This window comes from Haplochromis burtoni, unplaced genomic scaffold, assembly GCF_018398535.1.
Source record: "Haplochromis burtoni strain Fernald_Lab_line unplaced genomic scaffold, NCSU_Asbu1 Contig_611, whole genome shotgun sequence".
NCBI lineage: Eukaryota > Metazoa > Chordata > Actinopteri > Cichliformes > Cichlidae > Haplochromis > Haplochromis burtoni.
The window spans coordinates 124,598-148,151 of NW_024582972.1; the positions used below are offsets into that span (position 1 = coordinate 124,598).

The window sequence follows — 23,554 nt, forward strand, 5'->3', positions numbered from 1 at the left end:
GTGTGTGTGTGTGTGCGTGTGTGTGTGTGTGTTAGTGTTTTAAGATCAAACTGATCTGATACAGAAAATTTAGCTCATATTTTCTCAAACTATTAAGACTAGACTGAAATGTACATTGTCATTACTGCAATATTACCAGTCAGTGTCATATTACTGACCAGGATAGATTAATAAGTCTGTTGCTTTGTGGGTGTGTGTGTGAAACCTGACAAAATATACCATCACATTGTGCTTTACAATTGTTTTTTACCTGTTGTGTCCAAACATCACAGCCTTCTTACGTTTCTCCTTATGTCCTCGTCCTGAATAAAAACCCCTTGTCTCTTACCTATTAAACTAGTCCGATATGGAAGAGCCGTACAGCTGTGCTTGATAGCAACCACACCCTGTTTCCCTCCCATGTTCCACTTCAAATGCAGGAGCTCAGTATGAATGTAGGAAACAGGGTTAAACCCAGATGACTACTCCAGCAGTCAGCACTATTTTCAGAGCTGAGAGCTGTCTGACCACTTAGGAATCAAAGCACGTCTGCGTAAGCTAAGCAGGAGAGCACACCACGCTCGCTCACATGAGTTAAAGCACCGAGACATTTCACACAGTTAATCATCATCAGTCTGCACACACACAGTCTTTCCAAAGTGCTGGCAGTAGTTTGAGTGTAGCATTTCAGAGACAGTTTAAAGAGCTCTGTCTTCCTCTCTCGGCTCCCGTCTTCTCTCCGCTCCTCGTTGTCTGCATCAGTCAGCTCTCACGTAGCAGCTGTCCACTCGCCTGACCCACGTCAGCTCACTCTCAGCACTTGGTAAATGATACTGATGATGACAGTGATGCGGAGCTGTGGAACTTAGCACGTTCCTTTCATTGAGGTAGCTTTGTGATTGCACTGTGGCTTTGGAGATTAAAATCACTGTCATACAGTTCTCGTTCACCTGAAAAGAGTTTCTGAATTCTCTTTGTTTATATGTTTCTTGTGCATCTACGTTCTTGTTGATACAATGGGAACATTCTTTACACTTGCTCCTGATGGGAAGCATGCGTTGTGCCTTTCTGAAGAATCTTCTACCATTGCAAAGTGCATAGATTTTGTTTATATATATATTTTTTAAATATGCTCCCTTATTTGATGCCACAGCAAGCGTTCCAGCCAGTGAAACAGAGTCTGTGAACACCGAGAATCAGAACGGGGAGGATGAAAAGACGCCATGCTGCGGACCTCTGTGGTGAGAACTTTGCACTATGAACCTGTACACAGGATTTCTTTGGGTGTCACTAATTTCAGTCAGCACAGCCATTTTGCCGTGTCAGGGCCTGCTTTATCTCGTCATGTGTGTTTAAAAAAACTGGTAAACTTCATGCTGCAAACATTGCAGCTGCACTTTTTTGGGGTTGATGTCAGTTAACTACATGCTAACAACTCATTTCTGTTACAAGATGCATTCATCAACTTTCACTTGTTCTTCTTTTCAGTCAAAAGATTTCAAAGTCAAAGTTCAGGTCAGTATATTTGTAGGTAGGCGTGTCTACATAGTGCATGTAGCTGTTAATATATGGTTTTTGCCTGCATTCAATTACACTGATTTTTATTTTGCTTGGCTTCTTTTTTACTGTATTTTTAATGAGATGTTACAGGGAATGATAAATCAACAACTTTTATATAGTCAGCATGTGCTATAAGGTATTTTTAGAGAATAGGCTTACACAGTACTTTTCAGCTCATTTACTGTACTGTATGACTTGCAGAAACGCATTGATGCAGTCCCCTGTGGGCATTCACCCATACTTCACTGCGTTCTTCTTATTACGCACACTTTCGAGATTTTCTTAAAAACACTGCAGTGATGAGTTTGTTCCATTGTTTTGACTTCATAATCTGTGTGACTGCGTCTTGTGTTCTTTATGTGCAAACTGAGCCTCTATGTGCTGAAAGTGTCCTTTGCCATTGCAGTCGGCGCTGGCGCCGATGGAACAGATTCTGCCGCAGGAAGTGCCGTTTGGCTGTCAAGTCAGTGCCTTTCTATTGGCTGGTCATCATCCTTGTGTTCCTCAACACCCTGACCATATCATCAGAACATTACAACCAGCCTTTGTGGCTGACACAGGTGCAAGGTACGAATTACAAACGTCTCATTTTGAAATAAAATGAATGAATTTGTTTAAATGGGTTATCTTCTATTAATTAGTGTTTTTTAAAGGATTACTTAATGTAACATGTTGTCATGATGTTCTCATGAAATATCAGAATATTTTTACTAATTTGATTTTTTTCCCATCTTCTCTATTTCTGTATTTTGTGGATGACTAAGGCTAAATTGTTTTAAATGTCATGATTTTTATGCAAATAATGTGTTTAATTAATGTGAATTGTGTAGATTCATAGCAAGATTTTGTCTAACTGTGATAAAAAAATAAAGAAATAGAAATAAAAAAATTGAAATGAGGTTGAAATAAAAAAGAGTAATAATTAAATGAAGTGCACACAAAGAAAAAGCTACAAGAAGCTGCAAGAAGGTGTAATATAAAATATTTGTGCAACCAGAGGTTTGATCTACTATATGTTGCATTAAAAGACAGAAAAACCCTCCAATACATAATGCGTCACTCTCTTTCACTATTTATTCATCTGATTTAATATCTTTTCCTCTGCTTTTCAGATGTGGCCAACAAGGTGCTGCTGGCCCTGTTCACATGTGAAATGTTGGTAAAGATGTACAGTCTTGGGCTGCAGGCTTATTTTGTGTCACTCTTCAACCGCTTTGACTGCTTTGTTGTGTGCGGAGGAATCACTGAAACCATTCTGGTGGAGCTGGAAATCATGTCTCCACTCGGTATCTCTGTGTTCCGCTGCGTGCGCCTGCTGAGGATTTTCAAGGTCACACGGTAAGACTGTCAACATGCTGTGCGTTCGTGCTCGTGTGTTCACAGTCTCGTGCCTGTGGAGTTCGATTAAAATCCCGTCCGTCCTCCTCTCTCTTGGTCGACCTTCTGTTTAGACACTGGCAGTCTCTGAGTAACCTGGTGGCATCGCTGCTCAACTCCATGAAGTCCATTGCTTCCCTGCTTCTGCTGCTCTTCCTCTTCATCATCATCTTCTCCCTGCTCGGCATGCAGGTGTTTGGTGGAAAATTCAACTTTGACGAAACCCAGACAAAAAGGAGCACCTTCGACAACTTTCCCCAGGCCCTCCTCACTGTGTTTCAGGTATTAACAGAGTTCAGATAATGTCATACAGTAAAATCTGACTGTTAAATACAAATACGCAGCAAGTGAAATAGGCTGAAAATGTAAATAAAATTGGTGAAGGGTGTGTTTCATACAGATGTAGAAGAATTTGTCGCAGACTAAACCGATTCTGTGAACAAGCCATTATATGAGTCAGTATTTGCCCATTTTAGAGATTTTGGTGTATATGTCAGTTCATAAGTAACAAGAAGTTGTAGAACAGATTTATAAAAACAACTAAACATTCAAGGATCGTGAGTGTGCCTGAAGGCTGAACTCAGAAGCTTTATTGAAAACCCAAATGTGAATTGTTGAGAGAAGTTTTTCAAAAGAACATTTTGATCTCTTTATATGGCATGGTTTGTGAGCGGCAGGCTGAAAGGTTGTGGCAGATTGAGCACAGCGGACTAAAGTGAGACACTGTAGACGGGAGAATTGTACCACAGATGAATGAGCAGACAGACACCACACATGAGGAGACACAGGTTAGCAAAAACACAGAATTGAAGTGCTGCTAGTAAACCTCTGGAGAGAGGTGATGTACAACCAGGGCATACATGCAGGAGGGGCTGGACTGGAGATTGGATTTTAGTCAGGAAAAGCACAGCCTGAAATATTACTACTATTACTACTTTTAGGTAGCCACTATTAGGAATACATGTTCACCTGCTGGTTAATACAAATATGTAATCATGTGGCAACAACTCACGACATTAGGGTATGTAGGCATGATCAAGACAACCTGCTGAAACTCAAACTGAACCATCAGAATGGAGAAGAAAGGTGATTTAAGTGACTTTGAATGTGGCATAGTGGTTGGTTCACGATAGGATGCTCTGAGTATTTCAGAAAGTGCTGATCTGCTGGGATTTTACAACACAACCATCTTTATTATTTACAGAGAATGGTCTGAACAGAAGAAGTTATCCAGTCACCAGCAGTTCTCTGGCAAAAATGCCTTGTTGATATCAAAGGTCAAATGAGCAGATGAGCTACAGCAGCTAAGAATAGGAAACAGAGGCAGTTCACACTGGGTCACCAAAATTGAATAATAGAAGACTGGGAAAATGTTGCCTGATCTGATGAGTCTTGAATTCTGCTGTGAAATTCAGATGATGGGGTCTGAATTTGGCATTTGGCAGATCTGAATCCAGTTTAACACCTGGGATGTGGTGGAATGGGAGATTTGCATCATGCAGCCGATCAATCAGCAGCAACGCTGTGATGCTGACATGTCAGTATGGCACCAAATCTCTGAGGACTATTTGTGGCACCGTGTTGAATCTGTGCCATGAAGAATTAAAGCAGTTCTGAAGGCTAAGGGAAATAGCAAGGTGTACCTAAAAAAGTGGCCGTGAGTGTCAATTCCTAAAACAATTCGGCATAAGACCACAACGTCAAAATGCACATGAATGCCAGTAAACTTGTTTCAACATCCACATCATACCCACAATCACTGCAAATTTACTGCAGCTCTAACATGCTCATTGTAGCCACCCTGCATCGTATAAAGCAGCTGCCACTTATTATGCTTGATGTTTTTCAGTTGTTGTGTTTCTCACATAATAAATATTGTGAACTATTCAGATTCTGACTGGAGAAGACTGGAATGCTGTAATGTATGATGGGATCATGGCGTATGGTGGCCCGTCCTCCTCTGGAATGATTGTGTGCTTTTACTTCATCATCCTATTCATCTGTGGAAACTGTATCCTCGCTCACACTGACAAAGGTGTAGCTGTTACAAAGAAAACAATAATTCTTTGTATCCACTGCAGACATGTGTTATTGATTAGTCACTAGAATTTTACTTTATTCGTAGTGGGAGAGTTGTTCTCGACTTAACACTTTACTCAGATATCCTCTTGAATGTCTTCTTGGCTATCGCTGTGGACAACTTGGCAGATGCAGAATCTCTCAACACAGATGAAGGAGACAAAAAAGGGTGACCGTCCAATATGTCTCTCTGTGACAACGAATTACTTCAAATATTTGCTTGGATAATTGGTCAAACTCCAGTCTGCATTTATAAAAATATCTGTGTTCATTACAGGGACAAAAAAGATGATGATAAAGATGACAAGGTATTCTTTTTTTAATTTTATTAAGTCAGAAAACATGTTTACAGTTTGAAAAGTTACGCGTGTTATACATTACATATTTCCTGCTTTCATTTAAGGAGGAGGAGGAGGACAATGACGACACTGCAGCGGAGGAGGAGGATCCTGAAGTCCCATCGGGGCCTCGGCCGGTCATCTCCGACCTGGTAAAGAAGGAGAAGATCACTCCTATCCCAGAGGGAAGTGCCTTCTTCATCTTCAGCAACACAAACCCGTAAGCTGAAATTATGTTTGTGCAGACACAAACAGGTCGCTAGTCATATCACACTGATGTCTGCTGTGTTTTTGTTGTTGTTTTTCTTCAGGGTTCGTGTGTTTTGCCACAGACTCATTAATCATCACATTTTCACCAACCTCATCCTGGTGTTCATCATGCTCAGCTCCGTCTCCCTCGCTGCTGAGGATCCAATCCGAAACTTCTCAGCTCGCAATATTGTAAGTTTATAAACCCTGTCATAAAATTTCTGAACTTCAAATGAACAGATTAGTAAAGTCACATAAATGAAGTAAAATAATTTAAAAATAACTTTTCTCATGTTTGCCTTTGCGTAACAATTTGTGATGCTTCTATAAATGACCGTACTCTTGGTTTTGCATGTTTTAGCCCATTTATTGTAATTACTACAATCAGGGATCTCAGACTCTTTTTACATTGTGGGCCACATAGGAAGTCTGTCAGCACAACTCTTTGGGCTTAAATTAGTCAAAATTGACATGTACAGATAAAGTTCTGGGAGCTCATGGCCTGTTCTGCTATCATGAAAAAAGGTTTTTGGTCATTCCCAGAAAATGTAATTTTTTCCAATTTGTTAAGACTGTTGAACCCACTATAAAAAATGCAGAATTCTATAGATAATGAAAAACAAGAATTTTTCTGTTTATCTATTACTTGACGTAAGTGCAGTATGAATGGCGGTAGGCGAGCTTTTTATCAGTAGAAAAAGCTGTAAAACCTTTGAAAATACAGTTAGAAATTGGGGAAATTTGTGTCCCCCAGTGAGCTGGATTGGAGCCTTTGTCACCTGAGCCTTATGCTTGGCATCCCTGCTATAGCTGATCTTTGTACTTTATATGGATGATTTTGCAAAGCATACTCTACATGAGTTTATACACTTTTGTAAAAACATAAAAAAGTAACAAAACAAAAGATGCATTTTACTTTTAATATAAATCACTTATTTTCCATAGTAATCAGTAATAGGATGACATTCAATACTCTTTTTACTACAGTGAAAATGGTATGTATTAAATTCATGTCTGTTATTTCTGCACTTCACAATTTCTTTATCTTGAGCCATGTGATTTATTCTCTCTTTAACCTAGACAAGAAAGCATTAGATACAGTTTATTTTCTAAAACATATATTCAGTGTAATTGTCCTGTCAGGACACCGGGATAAGTACTTGAAAATCTAGTGTCTATATTGAAAGCGGACATCTGATCGCTCTGTTCCTTCTGGTCCTTTCCAAGATATAGAGATCAAGTCCTTAATGGCAGCCTTTTAAATCTAAGACACTTCAAGTTCACATTGTCCTTTTATAGTATTGTTTGTCTTTTATTGTTTTGCATGTGATTGCAGTACATTTAGTAGAGCTTTTGATTAATTAGTTGGGCATGCATGTGCTTTACAAGAAAATAAGAAACACAGTAGTCCATCAGACTAGTTCCTGGTTTCTGTTCCTGGATTTGCACTTCCATTTAAAAGCAGATTGAAGCTCCTTGTCTGCTTCAAGGTGCAGACTCGTTTTTTATGAGCTAAAACAGGCAAAAACAGCTGTAAGGTCAGTAAGTAACTTTGCTGTGAGTTCTTCACTCTAACAAATCCTTTCCAGAAAATGCTTTCATTTTTTCCCCTTTCATCTTGTTAACATGTAATGTATGACGCTGCACAATGAACTGTCTTTGTTAAACATCTACGTTGCTTCTTGCAGATACTTGGTTACTTTGACTATGCTTTCACGGCTATCTTTACTGTTGAGATCGTTTTGAAGGTAAATTCCCTGTGTCCCCTGTGCGTGCTGTAACTAACCACACCCCAATAACATTCCAAACGTCTCGTTGCCTTCCAGGTCCTAGGCTATGCAGATTATGTCTTCACTAGTATGTTTACATTTGAGATCGTATTGAAGGTAACCCCTTAAATGACAACGAGAGCCTTGCTGCATTCTCTCCTTGTGTGTCACCCGCCACTCAGTACAACCTGGCTTGTTTGTTTCCTTTCTCTTATTTACTTTTTTCTTCATGGCACCTCTTTTAAAAAGCAAAAAAAAACAGCAAAAAAAAAAAGAAGAAGAAGATGAAGCGAATTTTGGAATTGTTAGTCACTATTTTGAACACACGAACACAAACACAAGATTTGCTCAAATTGCACTGATGAAAGAACTGTTAGGGGAAGGAAACATCATGAACATTTACATTATACTCACATGGGTGTCACTTCATTCGGGCAGTCATTGCTGAAATGATTTTGATGATGCAGATATGTAATACGTAATGCAACCCCCTCCCGTGCGATGCAACACAATTTTTTAACGGGCTGCTCAGACATATCAGAGCATTGGCTGAAGTTGAGTTTGAGGTCATCTTCAGAGTGGCGGTGATTGAAAGTCGAAAATCAACTCCAGTCAAAGCTAACTCCATGCCTCTCGTACTGACTGCTCCTCAGATTACCCATAAAAGAGGGGGCAAAATCAACCATGCTCCTGCCGAGCATGGTTCAGTCTGCTTTCCCCGACTGAGTGCATAGAAATGTGGAGTTTTCTCTGCAGCTTTTTTCTTTCTTTTTTCAGTGGGAGTGGGCAAACACTTGCCAACCCAGTGCTGTTTGACTCTAAATCGTCCACTGCTCTTAGTGAGCAACCTCATCCAGTCCTTGTCTGCAGGTCTCCACATTTACATGCACTCTTGGAAGGAATCCTTTACTTTTATTATTTGAAGAAGAGTTATTTTGGCTGGTTTTTCTTCTCTGCCTGCTGATCTCTGGAGTTTTAATTGGGAGCTGCTTCCCCTTACGCTGAACTATTAAAGAACATAATGGAATGTGCTTTAAGCCAACGGTCCACATGAATGTGACAGTAAGGCCATTTCTATTTTCCAATCTCTATAACTAGAGCTCTTGCAGGTAGTAAATATCCCTGACGTCATGGCAACAAAATGCATGTTTTATTGCCTCCCATAGTAGATTGCGAAATGAATGACTTACTACTACATTCATGTAGCTAAGGGCCGTGGGGGTGGCGATGGTAGATTTTAGCCTCCTGTTTCACTGCTCTGAACTCGCCACCCCGAATCAGAGTGATCTATAAGAGTGTGGAGACGTGTGCGGGCGTGTGTGTTTGACTGTGAGATAATGGGAATGAGTGCTGAGAATGAGTTTTTCCTATTTAAACTGTTAGCTCAGTGTGTTTGTTTGTTTCTGTTGGAGTGTGAGGAGTGCAACACTGTATTTGTTTCTGGATGCTACATGTTTTTTTGGTTTTTTTGGTCATTTGCTCTTTTAACTTCCTCTGTCCTCTCCTTAGATGACGACATATGGAGCTTTTCTTCATAAAGGAGCATTCTGCAGGAATTACTTCAACCTTCTGGACCTGCTGGTGGTGGGAGTCTCCCTCGTTTCCTTTGGCATTCAGTGAGTACAGAAAAACCAGAACATATTTGCATTAAGCTTTTTGCACAAACAAAAAGGTTTCATTCATAAGAAAAATAGTTAAAGGAAGAAAGTTAGGAAATAAACTAAAATCCCCTTTGAGCAATAATATAGAGGTGAAAAGAAGTTCAATCATCTGAGCACTTTATGTCATTTTTGATCTTTTGGTTGAAGCAGGCCATACAAGCAGAGTGCAGCAGTTACTCCTCCTGAAGTGGTTCTTGACCCCTAAAAAAGCTCATATTTCTCTGATTCTTCTTTTTTACAAACTGTTATTATTATTTGTTTACACTCAGGTCTTCTGCCATCTCTGTGGTGAAGATTCTCAGGGTCCTTCGAGTACTTCGACCCCTGAGGGCCATCAATAGAGCCAAAGGCCTGAAGGTGGGTGCTACTCGAGACCTTTTCTAGCATGTCTACAATAGCCACTATCTGAAACCTTAGCTTTAAACATTTTTATCTGTGTCTTACAGCACGTTGTGCAGTGTGTGTTTGTGGCCATCAGAACTATCGGTAACATCATGATCGTCACCACGCTGCTTCAGTTCATGTTTGCCTGTATAGGCGTGCAGCTGTTCAAGGTGAGCATCTCTGAGTTTGAAAAACATCAATAATACACATCAATCCAAAGAAGTTCAAAATGTGTAATAACAGCAAAAACGTTTCCTTTTCCTTTTTCCAGGGAAAATTCTATCGCTGCACAGATGAAGCTAAGTCCAGCCCAGAAGAGTGCAAGTGAGTTTCATCCCATCTTGCTCCTGAACTGCAGATGTCCTGGTTTAACATCACATGCTGGACTTAAACCTCCATGCAACATGTTTTGTCACAGGGGCACCTACATCCTGTACAAAGATGGAGACGTGAACCAGCCAACTGTCCACAAACGGGTGTGGCACAACAGTGACTTTAACTTTGACAACGTCCTCATGGCCATGATGGCTCTGTTCACTGTGTCCACCTTTGAAGGCTGGCCTGCGTAAGATTGAAAGATATCATCACTGAGCTGATTACGTTTTAGATAATGTACAGAGAAAGCCTGAATTTGTGAATCTGAATCACGTGTTGGCTTGTTCTCATCTTTCTTTAGGTTATTGTACAAGGCCATTGACTCCAACAGGGAAAACCTTGGTCCCATTTACAACTACCGTGTGGAGATTTCCATCTTCTTCATCATCTACATCATCATCATTGCCTTTTTCATGATGAACATCTTTGTAGGTTTTGTGATCGTCACATTTCAGGAACAGGGAGAGAAGGAGTATAAAAACTGTGAACTTGACAAGAACCAGGTCAGAGTCATTAGAAGCACAAAACATTATGTGTAAAGTATGACGATTAATTTTGAAGGCTTTTCTCTGGGGTTCCTCTCACTTTGTGTCAAGAAAAACAAAACATCAACAAAGTAGCAAGACAGATGACGTTCTAATGCTGATGACCTCCTTTACATTTTTAATATTGTGTCTCATTTAAAAGGTAACGTTAAGATTGTTCTTAAATGATGATGTTAAATATTTTGTGTATTTGTGTGCAGCGTCAGTGCGTGGAATACGCTCTTAAAGCCCGTCCTCTGAGGAGATACATCCCAAAGAACCCATACCAGTACAAGTTCTGGTATGTGGTGAACTCCACTGGGTTTGAGTACATCATGTTTGTGCTCATCATGCTCAACACACTCTGCCTGGCTGTACAGGTAAGAAGTCAAGTATTTACCTGCCAGACAACCAGTCATCAAAGAGTCTTTGAAGTTATGGATTTTTCTACTTGGAGAAACTTTTGTTGAACCATACACTTGTGCCACATGAGTGACCTCGGTTTGAATTTTCTGGGACGTCTGTTAAAGATTGTGGCATTGCGTTAACACACACCTGAATGCTTCAAACCGGCAAACTGCCAAAGCCTCTGTTATTTTATAGAGGTACTTGCTGATAATCAGTTAACCAACCCCAGAACATGGCTGCTCCTTACCCTCTGAATGCTAATGGAAGCAATAAAGGTGTTTTTAGTTTTTTCCCACTACTGCATGGAGTCCACGAGACTGTAAATGTGCAGACTTAAATCATTAGAGTATCTCGTAAGTTGCTGTAAGTCTTTTCATTAGTATGGATGTGTCAGCCTGTAAAATGTCATTTTCAGTTGCTCAGGTTTTGCTATTTTTTCTTGACAGAATTATAAGAAGCAATGTGGTGAACATAAGTGCATGCAAAAGTACTAGAGTCACAGAAAAACATAAAAAATGCAAACAGACTGTTTGTTCAGACACATCGCATTACTTTCCCGTTGTATATTGAATACATTGAATCTTTATGTTAACCAAACATCTCCATCTCTGTCTGCAGCACTACGGCCAGTCTGCACTCTTTAACTACGTGATGGATATTCTCAATATGGTCTTCACTGCTGTATTCACTGTGGAAATGGTTCTCAAACTCATCGCTTTCAAACCCAGGGTGAGCTGACATGAAGCATCAAATTAAGTCCAGCTATTAAACGGATGCATTTGCTGTGAAATGCTTTTGCTTATTAGAGTAACTTTTCAACATTATGAGATGAGTTAGAAGGACAATACCGCTCAGATGTATATACACTAACTAGTAGTCAGTTAGCTTAGCTAATCATAAAAAATATGAACGGGGCAAAATGTGCCATACACAACTGGCAAACCCAAGAGCTGACTTTGAATGGTAGGTCAGTCCCCTTAGACACCTCAGTTCACATGTCCAGCCTTACAGCAGAAATAAACATGTTTGCAGCCTGCTATAGAAAGAGATTTGGTGGTAGCATCCAGAATACTAAACCACTACTTTACAGAACATCACAAACCCGTTCATAATGATGGTTATCCAGCTTTTATGTACAGTCTATGGTTATATTCAGTTTCTTTATACACTCAAAAAAATCTGTTGTTGGATGAACACAATTTAATCACGGCACCTTTTTCCACGTGATTTAACCAAGTACAATAACCCATTTTTGACCATGTCAAACCAACACATTTGGCATTTGATGGTTTAATGTAATCTGATTACTCTGGATCAACGTAGTATACTTACATTGACTTGAAGTGATTCATTTAAGTATGTAAAGTGAAATTTGTTTGAATTCTTTTTACACAAGTTAAAAACTTTAGGAAAAAATAATGAAATCTTGTTGTTTGAACAACTACTTTGTTAATCAAGGCAATTACTGCTAGTCTTTCTTAATGAACCAATATGGGGGTTGATTATTTCATAGAGACAAACAACCATTTGCACTTACATTCATGGGTAATCTAGAATCACCAATTAACTTAACCCTAATTACACACTGCAAACCAGCCAGATTGTGGATTTGAACCCAGGCCCTTCTTGCTGTGAGGCAACAGCACTAACCATCACACTATGCTGTCAATCCAGGCTTAAACTAGGAAAGCTATGATTACAAGGCTTGATGCAGAATTTTCTGTATGTTTTTGTCCTTGACAGGTTAAACCACAATAAATAGCTATAGCATACACGTGGTGTGGGTGTAGTTGTCTGCCTCTTAAAACTCCAGCGATTTCCCTGCAGTTTGACATCTAATGCGATCTTGTGAATTTCGTGAGTCCAGGCAACTAACCACTCTTACTAGATTGTATCATGTCATCTCAACAAGAACAAATTAAGTTGCTGAATTTCATGCAGATGCTACATGATTTAATTACGTTCACCATAGAAACATGAAATTATTTAGTGCAAATTACAAGTTTGAATCTTGTACATGTAACAACCACCCAATTTCATTTTTTTGAGTGTACGAGCTTGCAGAAAATAACATTTCAGTATGACTGTTAGGTAAAGCAACGAGTGGTATCCATCTCTTCAGCATGTTTCTAAAACTGCGATTTGTAAAATGTTCAGTTATGTTTATTAAAGAAGCAGCATGTGGACATGTAAATATTTGTTTCCATTTCCCCTTTGGCGTCCCTGCCTGCTGACAGCTCTGTGTTGAGAAGAAGGACAGGATGCTAGTAAGAGAAACACGTGTGGGGTGCTGTGCTTCCATTTTTAAGCTAAAATCTTTTTTTTTTTTAACCAATTTTTTAGTCACAGTGTATTCATGTGTAATTTTATTGTTAGCATGGAATTTGTGCAAATTTAGTGTGCTGCAATCAGTCACAGTCTGTATAATCACGAGCCCTTCAGGTGAAGTAGCTAGCAGGGGTTTCCGTGTGTCCTTAAATAAGCAGTTCGTTGATTTAAATTTCAGTGTGAGAGTAAAGCCTTCTTGTTTTTGTGCTGATATCACATTTGACTCGCCCCACCACACGCTCAACCTCACTCAGGGATATTTTGGGGATGCCTGGAATGTGTTCGACGCCCTGGTTGTGATTGGCAGCATAGTAGACATTGTTCTCAGTGAGATTGATGTAAGTAAGCTCAGCTTGAAGCACCCCGCTGCTCTTTGACTTCTTTCCTTTCAGACCACCTCCACAGCAGGTTTTAGGGGCAGGACTCTGATTTCTGCTGCTTTGTCTAACTTTTCCCTCCTTTCTTTCTCTCTCCAACCCTTCCATTTCATTACAACGACTTCCTTTAAATTTCCACTCTTGTCTGATTGTCTTCCCCTATCCCTTCCCTTGGTCTCTCACTTTCATCCCCATCATTTCCCCTTACATGTACCTTTGTGCACTAACAGCACTATTTTGCTGATGCTTGGAACACATTTGATGCCTTAATTGTTGTCGGTAGTGTCGTCGATATCGCTATCACAGAAGTTAACGTAAGTACTTCTTCCTTCTGATTTGTAAGTTGAACTGAAGCCTTATAAGAAAGCCACCTGGCAAGTTTGTGTTATTAGCTTAAATTTACTGTGAATCTTATCTAGCTTCCGCTATAAAATATAATAGAAATGTTGAAAATACATTCCTAATAAAAGAATTTAAAAAGTATGATTTAAAGCTGGCTGTTGGCTTTGTTTGTAAAACTTCAGTTTGATTTTCATGAAGCTTTTCTTTCATGCTAAATTGACCTAACTCAGATCTCTCCTGTTGGAGTTCTGCTTCTGTCTGTGCTGCTGTAACTTTTGTTGCAGTTTTTGACAGGACATCACGACAAACTTGTTGATGAACATGTTGATTATTCTGTTTATTCTTGGACATAGCAATGTCAAAACCTCACATTTCTTTGTGAACTGTGGCCAGAATTTGGTCCAGAGCAGGATGGTTTCTGATGTAGTTGTCTAACTCTTACTCTTGTTTATTTTGTTTCCATAGAAACTTGTAGAGGCAAGTATGGCAATGAAAAAATGTTGTTTGTGTGTAACCTTTTGTTGATGACAACTTTATCTTTGGGACCCCTTTGCTATGGACTAACGACAAAGACAAAGAGATTTTTGTAATTTCGCAGTACTTTAAAAAATTAATATCGAAGCTCATTAAAATAGTAGATGGTTGCTTCTCTTTATAGCTTTCCTTTGCTAAAAGAAACGTCTAAAAACAAAGACTGGACGTCTGCTTTTGTGCTTTTTTTGCTTTGAGCTTAGCTAGGACAAAAATAGTAAAAGAAAGTTCCAACAAACACCCAAATGTTGCATTTCCAGATAATAACTATGGTGAATATGGTGCTTACTATAGGGGTAGCATACCAAAGGCTTATCACCCAAACTGACCCTCCTCCCCCCTCCTGAGTGCTCTCATGTCTGAGCTGCAGTGCTGTTTTTCTGGAGTAATTTTTCATGTCTTCTTAGTTTGTGTTCCAAAATGTGTGTCTGCATGAGTGCACAACAAAACATTAACTTTGTTTGAAGCATAAGACACAGTGGTGTGTTTTCAGGTTTTTTATTGTTATGCATGTGTGTTTAATGTGTGTTCAGCGTGTGCTTTCGGTTGTATGTGCGAGTGTATGCAGAGGAGTGTGTTAGTGTGTGTGTGTTGGAGACGTGATGTTTATTTCACATTGTGGTTCTATGACATGCTTTTTCATGGCATTTCTTTCTTATTTGCACTGCATGTAAATGTTCAGATATTCTAGTTTTGCATTTATTCATAACAGGAGATCTGTTATGAGGATGTGTTTTGAGTCAGTAATATTTTTTTTTCTACTTGCTTGCTGTGTCAGTCATGACTCGTGTCATTGCTCAGATTCTTACCAGACTACCGTGACCTCTCCAAATGCATGCTGGGGTGTCAGACACTCACCTCATCCCCCTAACATCCTTTCCATGTCCCGCCTCTCGCAGATGGCGCTTGGCCACCCGCTCCATTCCCCTCCGGTCAGTTTTTTCCATAGAGCCTTGTGCAGTTTGTCCTTGTTCGCTTGCTACACTCCTCTTTACTTCCAGACAGAATGGCCCTGGTGCTCAGAGCTTGGAAATTCTACACAACATTAAGGGCAATAATGTTGGGAATTAAACCGATGAACCTATGAAGCTCAGCGTGTTTGGGAATTCCTAACAAAGGTTTACTTGTGTTTCCTAATGTCACCATTTAATGTCCTTAAAGTTGTGTAGAGGCCACTGTGGCTTCACATGTAGCTGCTGTAATGCATCAATCAGGGAACAGATCAAGTCACAGAGTGACCTAAAAGGAAACGATACTAAAAGTTAGGCCTCAGTTGTAGTGTTCACATCAAAGTAAAAATTCAGGTAAGGTCTGAAAATTTCCCAGGAGTTCAGTAGGCACGAATTTAGTGTGATTTTGTACACTTACAATGATGGTGGTTTAATGCAGCTGAGTCTGAGGTTCTTTGATGATCTTGTGTTTGTGTCTCTGTGAGTGATTGTCTCTGTGTTTTGTTCTGTCTTCCTGTAGTGAGCTCTTAAAGCTCAGAATGGAGCTCATATGTAGCGCAGGTGTGTAGACTCCAGTCAGGTGCATGAACACTCCCACAGCAACTCTCTACTTTTTCCTTCTTTCTACCTTTCTGCCTTTCTTCTTCTTCTCCCTGTTTCAGTATGGCTCAGTCTCTCTGGTTTTCTTTTCTGTCCCAGTCTTGGTCTCTATTGCTGTTTCCCTCCTCCTCCTGCCTCTTTGTCTGCCTCTCTCTCTCTCTCTTTTCCCTCTCTGATGTTTATTCATATCCTTCTGCACCGGACTGTGAGAGCGCCCTGCTATGGCAGTTTTGTTGCAGGGCACTACTGACATGCATGAGTTGCTGCATTGCTATGAGTTCACATCATTCAAAGGTCTTGCGTGTGCGTGCAGTGCTTCCCCAGCAACGTGGCAATGCTGAACGCATGCTCCATCGGCGCTGTGGCCAGGATTACCTAAAGAACCTCCTCAGGCTAATTCTATTTTTTTAATCATTTCTGCTCATGCTGCACCTCATAACGACAGTTTGCAAAATATTGACTCAAGCCATATCTGTCTGATTATCTTATGTTGTCAGTGCTGAGCCTTTCTGATATTTTCCACATGGAGCTAAATGCTTTTTTTTTTTGCTGTAAAATCACATTATCATGATACAGGCTCAGCCTAACCACCATCACTATGACTGATGTTTCTTTTCTTTTTTAAAAAGTTTTGCATCTGGATTTTGTTTGGGGATAAATGCTCGCTGATTACAGCTGATGATATCAAATGATTTATATGTCAATTGACATGAATTGCAAACAAAAGTTGTGTATGGGTATGAATCTGTGCGAGCGACTGTGTGTACATAACTGATCATACTCAAGCTCTTTTGGTCAGCAAATTTTCAGTCACTTAAAATGACAAACTATTGGATTGTGAACATCCTACTTGTACTCTCTTGTGTCTATTTGTGCCATAGATAATGCTTCAAGCACACAATATATGATTTTTGTGCAGTCATATGTTGATGTGTACCTGTCTGAATCTGAAGCCTGCAGGGTATATGTCGAGATACAGCAGGACTCTGTAAGAACAGCACATGATGCTTTTATAGCAACATCGATTCATTGCATTTGTCAGTTAGACGTAACAACTCATTAACATCGTCTAAGAGGATCTCATCATCATTTAGTCCCATCAGTAAAAACCATTACACCGGGGGAGTGATAAAGTTGTGTGTCAGTCTTAAATGTTGATTCGTATTTAAGTACTTTTATGTTGTATGTCAGTCAACCCCACATAGAAATGTTAAGTAATGTGAACTTGTTGTTTGGCAGTCTTTTAAAGTGTTAAGATAAGATTTAATGGTAAATACATGTGTGTCTTTGTCACAGTGAAACTATAAGACAGTTTGTCCTGTCAGTGAGAAGAGTAGTGACTGTGTTCTGTCTGCGTCTTTGCTGACGTGTGCTGGTGTCGTGTGATTTTAAAAACAAAACAAAACAAAAACTATCAAATGTGTTGTTCCACATTTTTGGCCCATTGTGTGTTAGACCTGTGGCCTCTGTACAAGTCATTAATACAGGTCTTTGATTTTAAAGCCAACGGAGACTCCTCAGTTGGATGAGATGGGGGTAAGATGCTCCACCCCCCACACCTGTAACTCTGTCAGGGCCATGCCATGTTTGGATTTGCATTTCTCTGTTTGGTCTTCTGTTGTCAGTTACACTTTCTATGATCTGTTGCTTATTTCAAGTCCATGTTATGTACTATTACGTTTTCACGTTCAGGTTTCCTTTCTCATTATATTTCTTTTCTTCTTTTCCTCATATTGCTTTTGTTAGCTCCTTCGCATAAATCCTCAAAACATTTGCTTTTAATTTTTCCTTTTGTTTGGAGTTATTTCGAAGGAGAGTGTGTCTCTCAAACGTGACGTTTGTATCCTGTTAGGTGGGAGCGGTTTTTAAGCCACTCTTCACGTTTGTATTGTTGACACTGCTACATGGTCTCTGCCACCATTCTTGGGTGGGGTAGTGACCCATGGATGACCCCTGGGATCAGGTCACCCAGCTCTGACCTGTGAACCTCCTGGCCGACCCGTTCGGGTTGGTCCCACTGTGACTCCGCATGCAGTGACTCTGGACTGAGGGTGCCATGCTTGTGCAGATGTGTCCTGTCAAGTATGGCAAGGTTTTCTCCAGCATGCTTGCCTCCTTGCTTCCTTCCCTGTAGGTCTTTACAGTGACAGGGAACCTGACAGTGCTTTATACACAGGCAGAAACAGACACATATCAGCTGCCGCAGACTGCCTAACAGACTTCTCTAGATTGTGTTTTTTGAAGTCTTTACATTTGTTTTTGAGAGCTGCAATCATATCTGAAAGGCATAGCAGTCAAACCAGAAAATCTCTGCTCAAATAAAAGCAAAACTCTGCTTTGATTTAAAGATCCAGTTTCAGTTTTTCACTATGAAAAGATGCAGTGCTGCTTTCTCAGCTCATATGTAGCTGGTACAGACGTCTTGGATAAGACTTCATCATCCCATAAAGCACAGCCGGGTGCTCTGTGTTCACTATAAACGTGCTCTGTTGCTCTTCTGCTGCATAACACTGAACGTTTCCTCCACAGAACACAGAGGACAGCGCTCGAATCTCCATCACTTTTTTTCGTCTGTTTCGAGTCATGCGGCTGGTCAAACTTCTCAGCAGAGGAGAGGGTATTCGCACCCTGCTTTGGACTTTTATTAAATCCTTTCAGGTGAGATGCAGCACAAATGTTTAATCAATGTCTAAGGGAAAAATGGAAGTTGCTCATATGAATCTTTTTCTACTTTTCCCCTGTTTTTTTTCCTTAAGGCTCTGCCATATGTTGCTCTTCTGATAGCCATGCTGTTCTTCATCTACGCTGTCATTGGCATGCAGGTTGGTAAACTGGACAGAAAATACTTTTTCCACAAATTTTTAACCACAACAGTAAGAGTGCAGTTGTATTCATTTGGCAATGTTTCTCTAACAGGTGTTTGGAAAGATTGCAATGGTTGATGGCACTCACATTAACAGAAACAACAACTTCCAGACCTTCCCACAGGCCGTGCTGCTTCTCTTCAGGTCTGTGGATAACTGATGTCAGGCCATCAGGAAAATCAAATTTGTTTTCTAGGTGATTAATTTGTGTGCGCCATGCCTGCGTTTTCTCCAGGTGTGCCACAGGTGAAGCGTGGCAAGAGATCATGTTGGCCTGTATGCCAGGGAAACTGTGCGACCCAGAGTCTGACTACAACCCCGGGGAGGAGATGACGTGTGGCAGTGGATTTGCAATAGTTTACTTCATCACTTTCTACATGCTCTGTGCTTTCTTGGTACACAAAAATGAAACTGTGTTTATCTAAGGATTCATTTCTTATCAGTTATACTTGCGTGGTGTGTATTGCACTACCTTATCATTTGCAGCATCAGTAGTGGGAGTTCTGTTTCTTAAAGATATCAGTTTTCACATCGCAGGTTTAATATGTGTAACATATTACTATACATATAACATTTGATCATTCTTACACCTAGAGCTAATATGAAATGGGGCAAAAATGAATAATCTTTAAAATCATCATAACATAAAACAACAGGTCCAAGTTATGTGCATCATAGCACAATAGTGTCAAAATAAAAATGTCCTTTCTATAAAATACAATGTGTTCCTAGAACCCTATGTATACTGTATGAATGTTATTTTGAAAAAATACTTTGTAAATATATTAAGACCTCTTTCTTTTATTTTCGTAGATTATTAATTTGTTTGTGGCCGTCATTATGGACAACTTTGACTATCTGACACGTGATTGGTCCATTCTTGGTCCTCACCACCTTGATGAATTCAAAAGAATTTGGTCAGAGTATGACCCTGAGGCAAAGTATGTGCTTTATTCCTCATCTGAATATTCATGTTCATGTTCATTTTTTAACTATGTCCATTAATTTCTATGTATTTTTCTCATATAGAGGCAGAATTAAACATCTGGATGTTGTAACCCTTCTTCGTCGCATCCAGCCTCCTCTGGGTTTTGGCAAGCTGTGTCCTCACAGAGTGGCTTGCAAGGTCTCCTCTCCTCTCCTCTCCTCTCCTCTTCTCTTTTCTCCTGTCATTTTGATTAATAATTTCAGGTAGAAATGATGATTATTTTAAAACAATATTAAAGGCTTGTTCTCTTCTTTCAGAGGCTGGTAGCCATGAACATGCCTCTGAACAGTGATGGTACTGTTATGTTTAATGCCACTTTGTTTGCACTGGTGCGGACAGCCCTAAAGATAAAAACAGAAGGTATAAATCAAACATGAATGACATTTCATTAAATTGCTGCTAAGAGAACAAAGAAAAATATTCCCCCAAAATTCAGCTCATGCACACACTGCATTAATTGTTCTCAACTTCAGTTTAAATGGCTGTAAAGTGGAGGGCTGGGTTCTCAGGGATGCTTGTTTCCCTGTGGTGCAGGTAATCTAGAGCAGGCCAATGAAGAGCTGCGAGCTGTCATCAAGAAAATTTGGAAGAGAACCAGCATGAAGCTGCTGGATCAAGTGGTGCCTCCTGCTGGTGGTTAGTGGAATTAACATCACAGACACCTTCATGTCCTCTGTTTGACACACAAATCAGCCTAAAGCAGCCTGCAGAAAAAACACACACACACACACAAACCATATGCTTCCATGCTGTTCACATATAATTACTCCAAACAGGTATTTTGTAACCAAGTCCTTAAATAAACCTAACACTCACGCTCACACTGAGACAGTGTCACATATAAATAAGGCTATATTGTGCTGTTTCTGCTTTGTTCATCTTCTCCCTGTTGTCCCCTCAGCAGTATGTCTTTTTTAGTCTGTGTGTATTCAGTACACACTGCTCCCTCCCGCCTGCCCTGGATGCTGATGGAGGCCACTGACTATCTGCTGGGCTTTGGGCTTGCATGGCCTTATAGACCACTGTGCAAGAGCATGCTTCGTCTTTCTCTCTAACATCTCTGTCCTTCCTTCTTTATCTGTTTCTTGTCTCTACTCTCTCTCTTCTGTCTTTTTTTTTTTTTTACTGCCTGAGCTTTTTTTCTTCTCATACTTTTGTATCTCTGTGTCCAAAACTTTGAAAACACTTCAGAATATTCTGAAGCAGTTCTGTTTTAGGGTGGTGGCATGGAACTAGTGTTGCCTCTCTCTCTGATCTCTGTCCCCAGCGTGCTTGTTCAAAGTGATTCAGACCCCTGCTTCAGAATGATTCTCACACACTCGTACATGCTTTTTAAATTCAAAAAATGGCAGAATATACATGCAAGAACACAAGCTTTGAGTACAGTATTTAGAAAAAAAAGCATACATAATATTATGTAGGGGCATACATGAGCACAAGCATATGAAATTACACACCGACATGTATGATGCATACTGTAGTTTTGCTTGCTTGCATGTGCTAAAGCAGTTAAAAAACATTCAATAGCATCCTTTGACATTCAAGAAAGATTTAGAAAAGAAAATTTAAGAAAAATTTGAACAAATTAATCAAGTGGCCTAAATGGAAAAATTGTTTTTGATACACATTTAAAAATTGAAAAGCCTTTCTGTTTTCCTGTCATGATTAACTGAACAGAATTAAAATTGTTCATTAATTTCCAATGAGCTCAAATGCTCTTGTTGATCTTCTCTTGAAGAAGAAAAGACTTTCTGCAGAGCAATAGTAATCATTTAGAGTTTTATCAGTCCTTTTAATGTTGCAGGTGTTTGAACACAAATTCCTCCAATTAAATCATCCACAAGTCAGACATACTTACATACATGTAATCTCACAGAAATACACACATGAAGACATGTTGGGATATGTTCATTCTCTGTCCTTTCTGATACACAGCAAATGATCCTATTTGGTACATAATGAGGTAAAGTATATACACCATCAAAATGGATTTATAACATTTGGTTAGAAATCATTTGGTTGGTGGAGGTTAAAAAGTGCCTCGCTATTCTTAAGTTCTAAGGTGGTGAACCCCCACCACCCATAGACGAGGGAAGAGAAGAGTCTTTCCCTCTCTCTCCCAGGGTACTGTGTGTTGCTGACATAGGAAGCATTTGTGTGGTCTGTTCACTCAGATGATGAGGTAACCGTGGGGAAGTTCTATGCCACCTTCCTGATACAGGACTACTTTAGGAAATTCAAGAAACGTAAAGAGGAAGGCCTGGTGGGTGCACACCCTTCCCAGAACAACACAGCCATTGCTTTACAGGTGAGTCTTACGACACTCACGTGTGTTTCTGACAACGTGAGACGGGCTGTTGAGACCTTTGTTAAAATGGATGAATGAATGAACTTTGTTAAATCTGATATACATCTCTGTGCATTTCATTCAAAACTCATCAAGAGTGCTGATGTTATGGTTTGTGATCCAGCAGGACGTTCATGATCTTGGTGTACAGTATGATTCTGTGATTTATGTTTCTCTTGTGTGAATTTAGTACTTGTGTCTTCTGTGTCTCAAAAAAATAGCTAGATGTTGATGTTAAGTGCGCATCACTGTCTTCAGCCACCATTGCATGTATTTTCTGTGCATCACAGTCCACGACTCATGAATTTCACATGCAAAGCTTGTTGCAGTTTCTGTTACCTTATATCGTATGATATATGGCGTCAGTATAGTCCCATATATCACTGTCAGACAAAAACATGACCAACTAGTTTCTTTATATTTAACTTTTTCTATGTATTCTGCTATTATATAGATCTACAAAGAAAAGAGTGAGAAGAAAATTATATTTTTACATTATTTACATTTTATTTTTTTCATCCAAGTATTTTCCAACTAATGGAAAATATTTCAGAGGGGAAAAAAAGGGACTGAAAGGGCTACAAAACAACATCAGCAAAAGTAAAAGAGAAATATACGAATAAATACTTTTTTGGAGTAATGTTAAGTAATTTGGAAGTGTAAAAGTAAAGTAGCGCAGTAATGAGTACATACAAAAATGATTTAATTTAAAGAAAAAACATAAAAATGGGAAGGTAAGTTAATAGCAGAATAAAAATGAAGATAAATAAAAAAGTAAAACGAATCAATTATATAATTACATGCAATGCTTTCACCTGAAATGTAAATTGCTCTCTTTTTCCAAATTAATAAGATGTTTAAGAAATTGGAATCCAGTGATTTTAGGCACCACACAGTCAACATAATCTCCCATTCTTGGTGATAGGAAGACAACTGCAGCAATCAAATTCTTTGAGTTGTTGATTTCTCTTTCTGTCAAGTTTTATTTGACAAATTGCAATCATTGCAGTGAAAATTGAATACTAAACACAACATATGGGTGATTGAACATACATTTTTCTATAATTAACTCAAGAAATAGCCATGAATCACATTTTTTTTATTCATATTAAATTACTTCCTGCAGTACTCAAAGTATTCCCAGTATATGACAGAAGCATATCTGGAATCTACCGAAGGCTACATTCAGGAGAGCACATCTGCCTGTCTCTGTGTTCTCATCTCTCACAGTCTGAAAGTACTGTAAGTGTCAGGTGTTGTACAGCACAGGTGCGTGTATGTTCAGTATGTGTGGTGGTTGTGCCTGTATGATGTCAGAGTTCGCACTGTGAGTTTTAAGATGAAGGTCACAACCATAGCTCTTAGCCTTGTTGTTGTCATGGTTCCAGGCTGGCCTTCGTACGCTGCATGATATTGGGCCTGAAATTCGCCGGGCGATATCATGTGATCTGCAGGATGACGAACTAATAGACTTTATTCCAGAGGAAGACGAGGAAATTTATAGGGTAACTGATTCAAATTTAC

The 23,554-nt window shown here is 39.5% G+C and overlaps 1 protein-coding gene across 9 annotated transcripts in view; it reads left to right on the plus strand.

Annotated features, from left to right (window-relative positions):
• Nucleotides 1–23,554, plus strand: part of cacna1da (calcium channel, voltage-dependent, L type, alpha 1D subunit, a) — a 61,577-nt gene that overhangs the window by 30,266 nt on the left and 7,757 nt on the right. For 3 of the 9 annotated variants that reach the window (XM_042214794.1, XM_042214795.1, XM_014329711.2), the window contains exons 11-42: nucleotides 1,133–1,220; nucleotides 1,468–1,494; nucleotides 1,946–2,106; nucleotides 2,652–2,877; nucleotides 2,991–3,198; nucleotides 4,807–4,927; nucleotides 5,077–5,164; nucleotides 5,273–5,303; nucleotides 5,399–5,553; nucleotides 5,645–5,774; nucleotides 7,271–7,330; nucleotides 7,409–7,468; nucleotides 8,861–8,967; nucleotides 9,282–9,369; nucleotides 9,459–9,566; nucleotides 9,668–9,720; nucleotides 9,815–9,961; nucleotides 10,073–10,274; nucleotides 10,517–10,675; nucleotides 11,322–11,432; nucleotides 13,639–13,722; nucleotides 17,335–17,367; nucleotides 18,361–18,489; nucleotides 18,588–18,653; nucleotides 18,748–18,839; nucleotides 18,931–19,090; nucleotides 19,509–19,636; nucleotides 19,725–19,821; nucleotides 19,941–20,043; nucleotides 20,218–20,319; nucleotides 21,858–21,991; nucleotides 23,419–23,535. In XM_042214794.1, the coding sequence (XP_042070728.1) occupies nucleotides 1,133–1,220; nucleotides 1,468–1,494; nucleotides 1,946–2,106; nucleotides 2,652–2,877; nucleotides 2,991–3,198; nucleotides 4,807–4,927; nucleotides 5,077–5,164; nucleotides 5,273–5,303; nucleotides 5,399–5,553; nucleotides 5,645–5,774; nucleotides 7,271–7,330; nucleotides 7,409–7,468; nucleotides 8,861–8,967; nucleotides 9,282–9,369; nucleotides 9,459–9,566; nucleotides 9,668–9,720; nucleotides 9,815–9,961; nucleotides 10,073–10,274; nucleotides 10,517–10,675; nucleotides 11,322–11,432; nucleotides 13,639–13,722; nucleotides 17,335–17,367; nucleotides 18,361–18,489; nucleotides 18,588–18,653; nucleotides 18,748–18,839; nucleotides 18,931–19,090; nucleotides 19,509–19,636; nucleotides 19,725–19,821; nucleotides 19,941–20,043; nucleotides 20,218–20,319; nucleotides 21,858–21,991; nucleotides 23,419–23,535 (3,575 nt within the window). The remainder of the gene's footprint in view (nucleotides 1–1,132; nucleotides 1,221–1,467; nucleotides 1,495–1,945; nucleotides 2,107–2,651; nucleotides 2,878–2,990; nucleotides 3,199–4,806; nucleotides 4,928–5,076; nucleotides 5,165–5,272; nucleotides 5,304–5,398; nucleotides 5,554–5,644; nucleotides 5,775–7,270; nucleotides 7,331–7,408; nucleotides 7,469–8,860; nucleotides 8,968–9,281; nucleotides 9,370–9,458; nucleotides 9,567–9,667; nucleotides 9,721–9,814; nucleotides 9,962–10,072; nucleotides 10,275–10,516; nucleotides 10,676–11,321; nucleotides 11,433–13,638; nucleotides 13,723–17,334; nucleotides 17,368–18,360; nucleotides 18,490–18,587; nucleotides 18,654–18,747; nucleotides 18,840–18,930; nucleotides 19,091–19,508; nucleotides 19,637–19,724; nucleotides 19,822–19,940; nucleotides 20,044–20,217; nucleotides 20,320–21,857; nucleotides 21,992–23,418; nucleotides 23,536–23,554) is intronic. The other 6 variants (XM_014329712.2, XM_014329714.2, XM_005948669.3 and 3 more) reach the window with 4 other exon arrangements.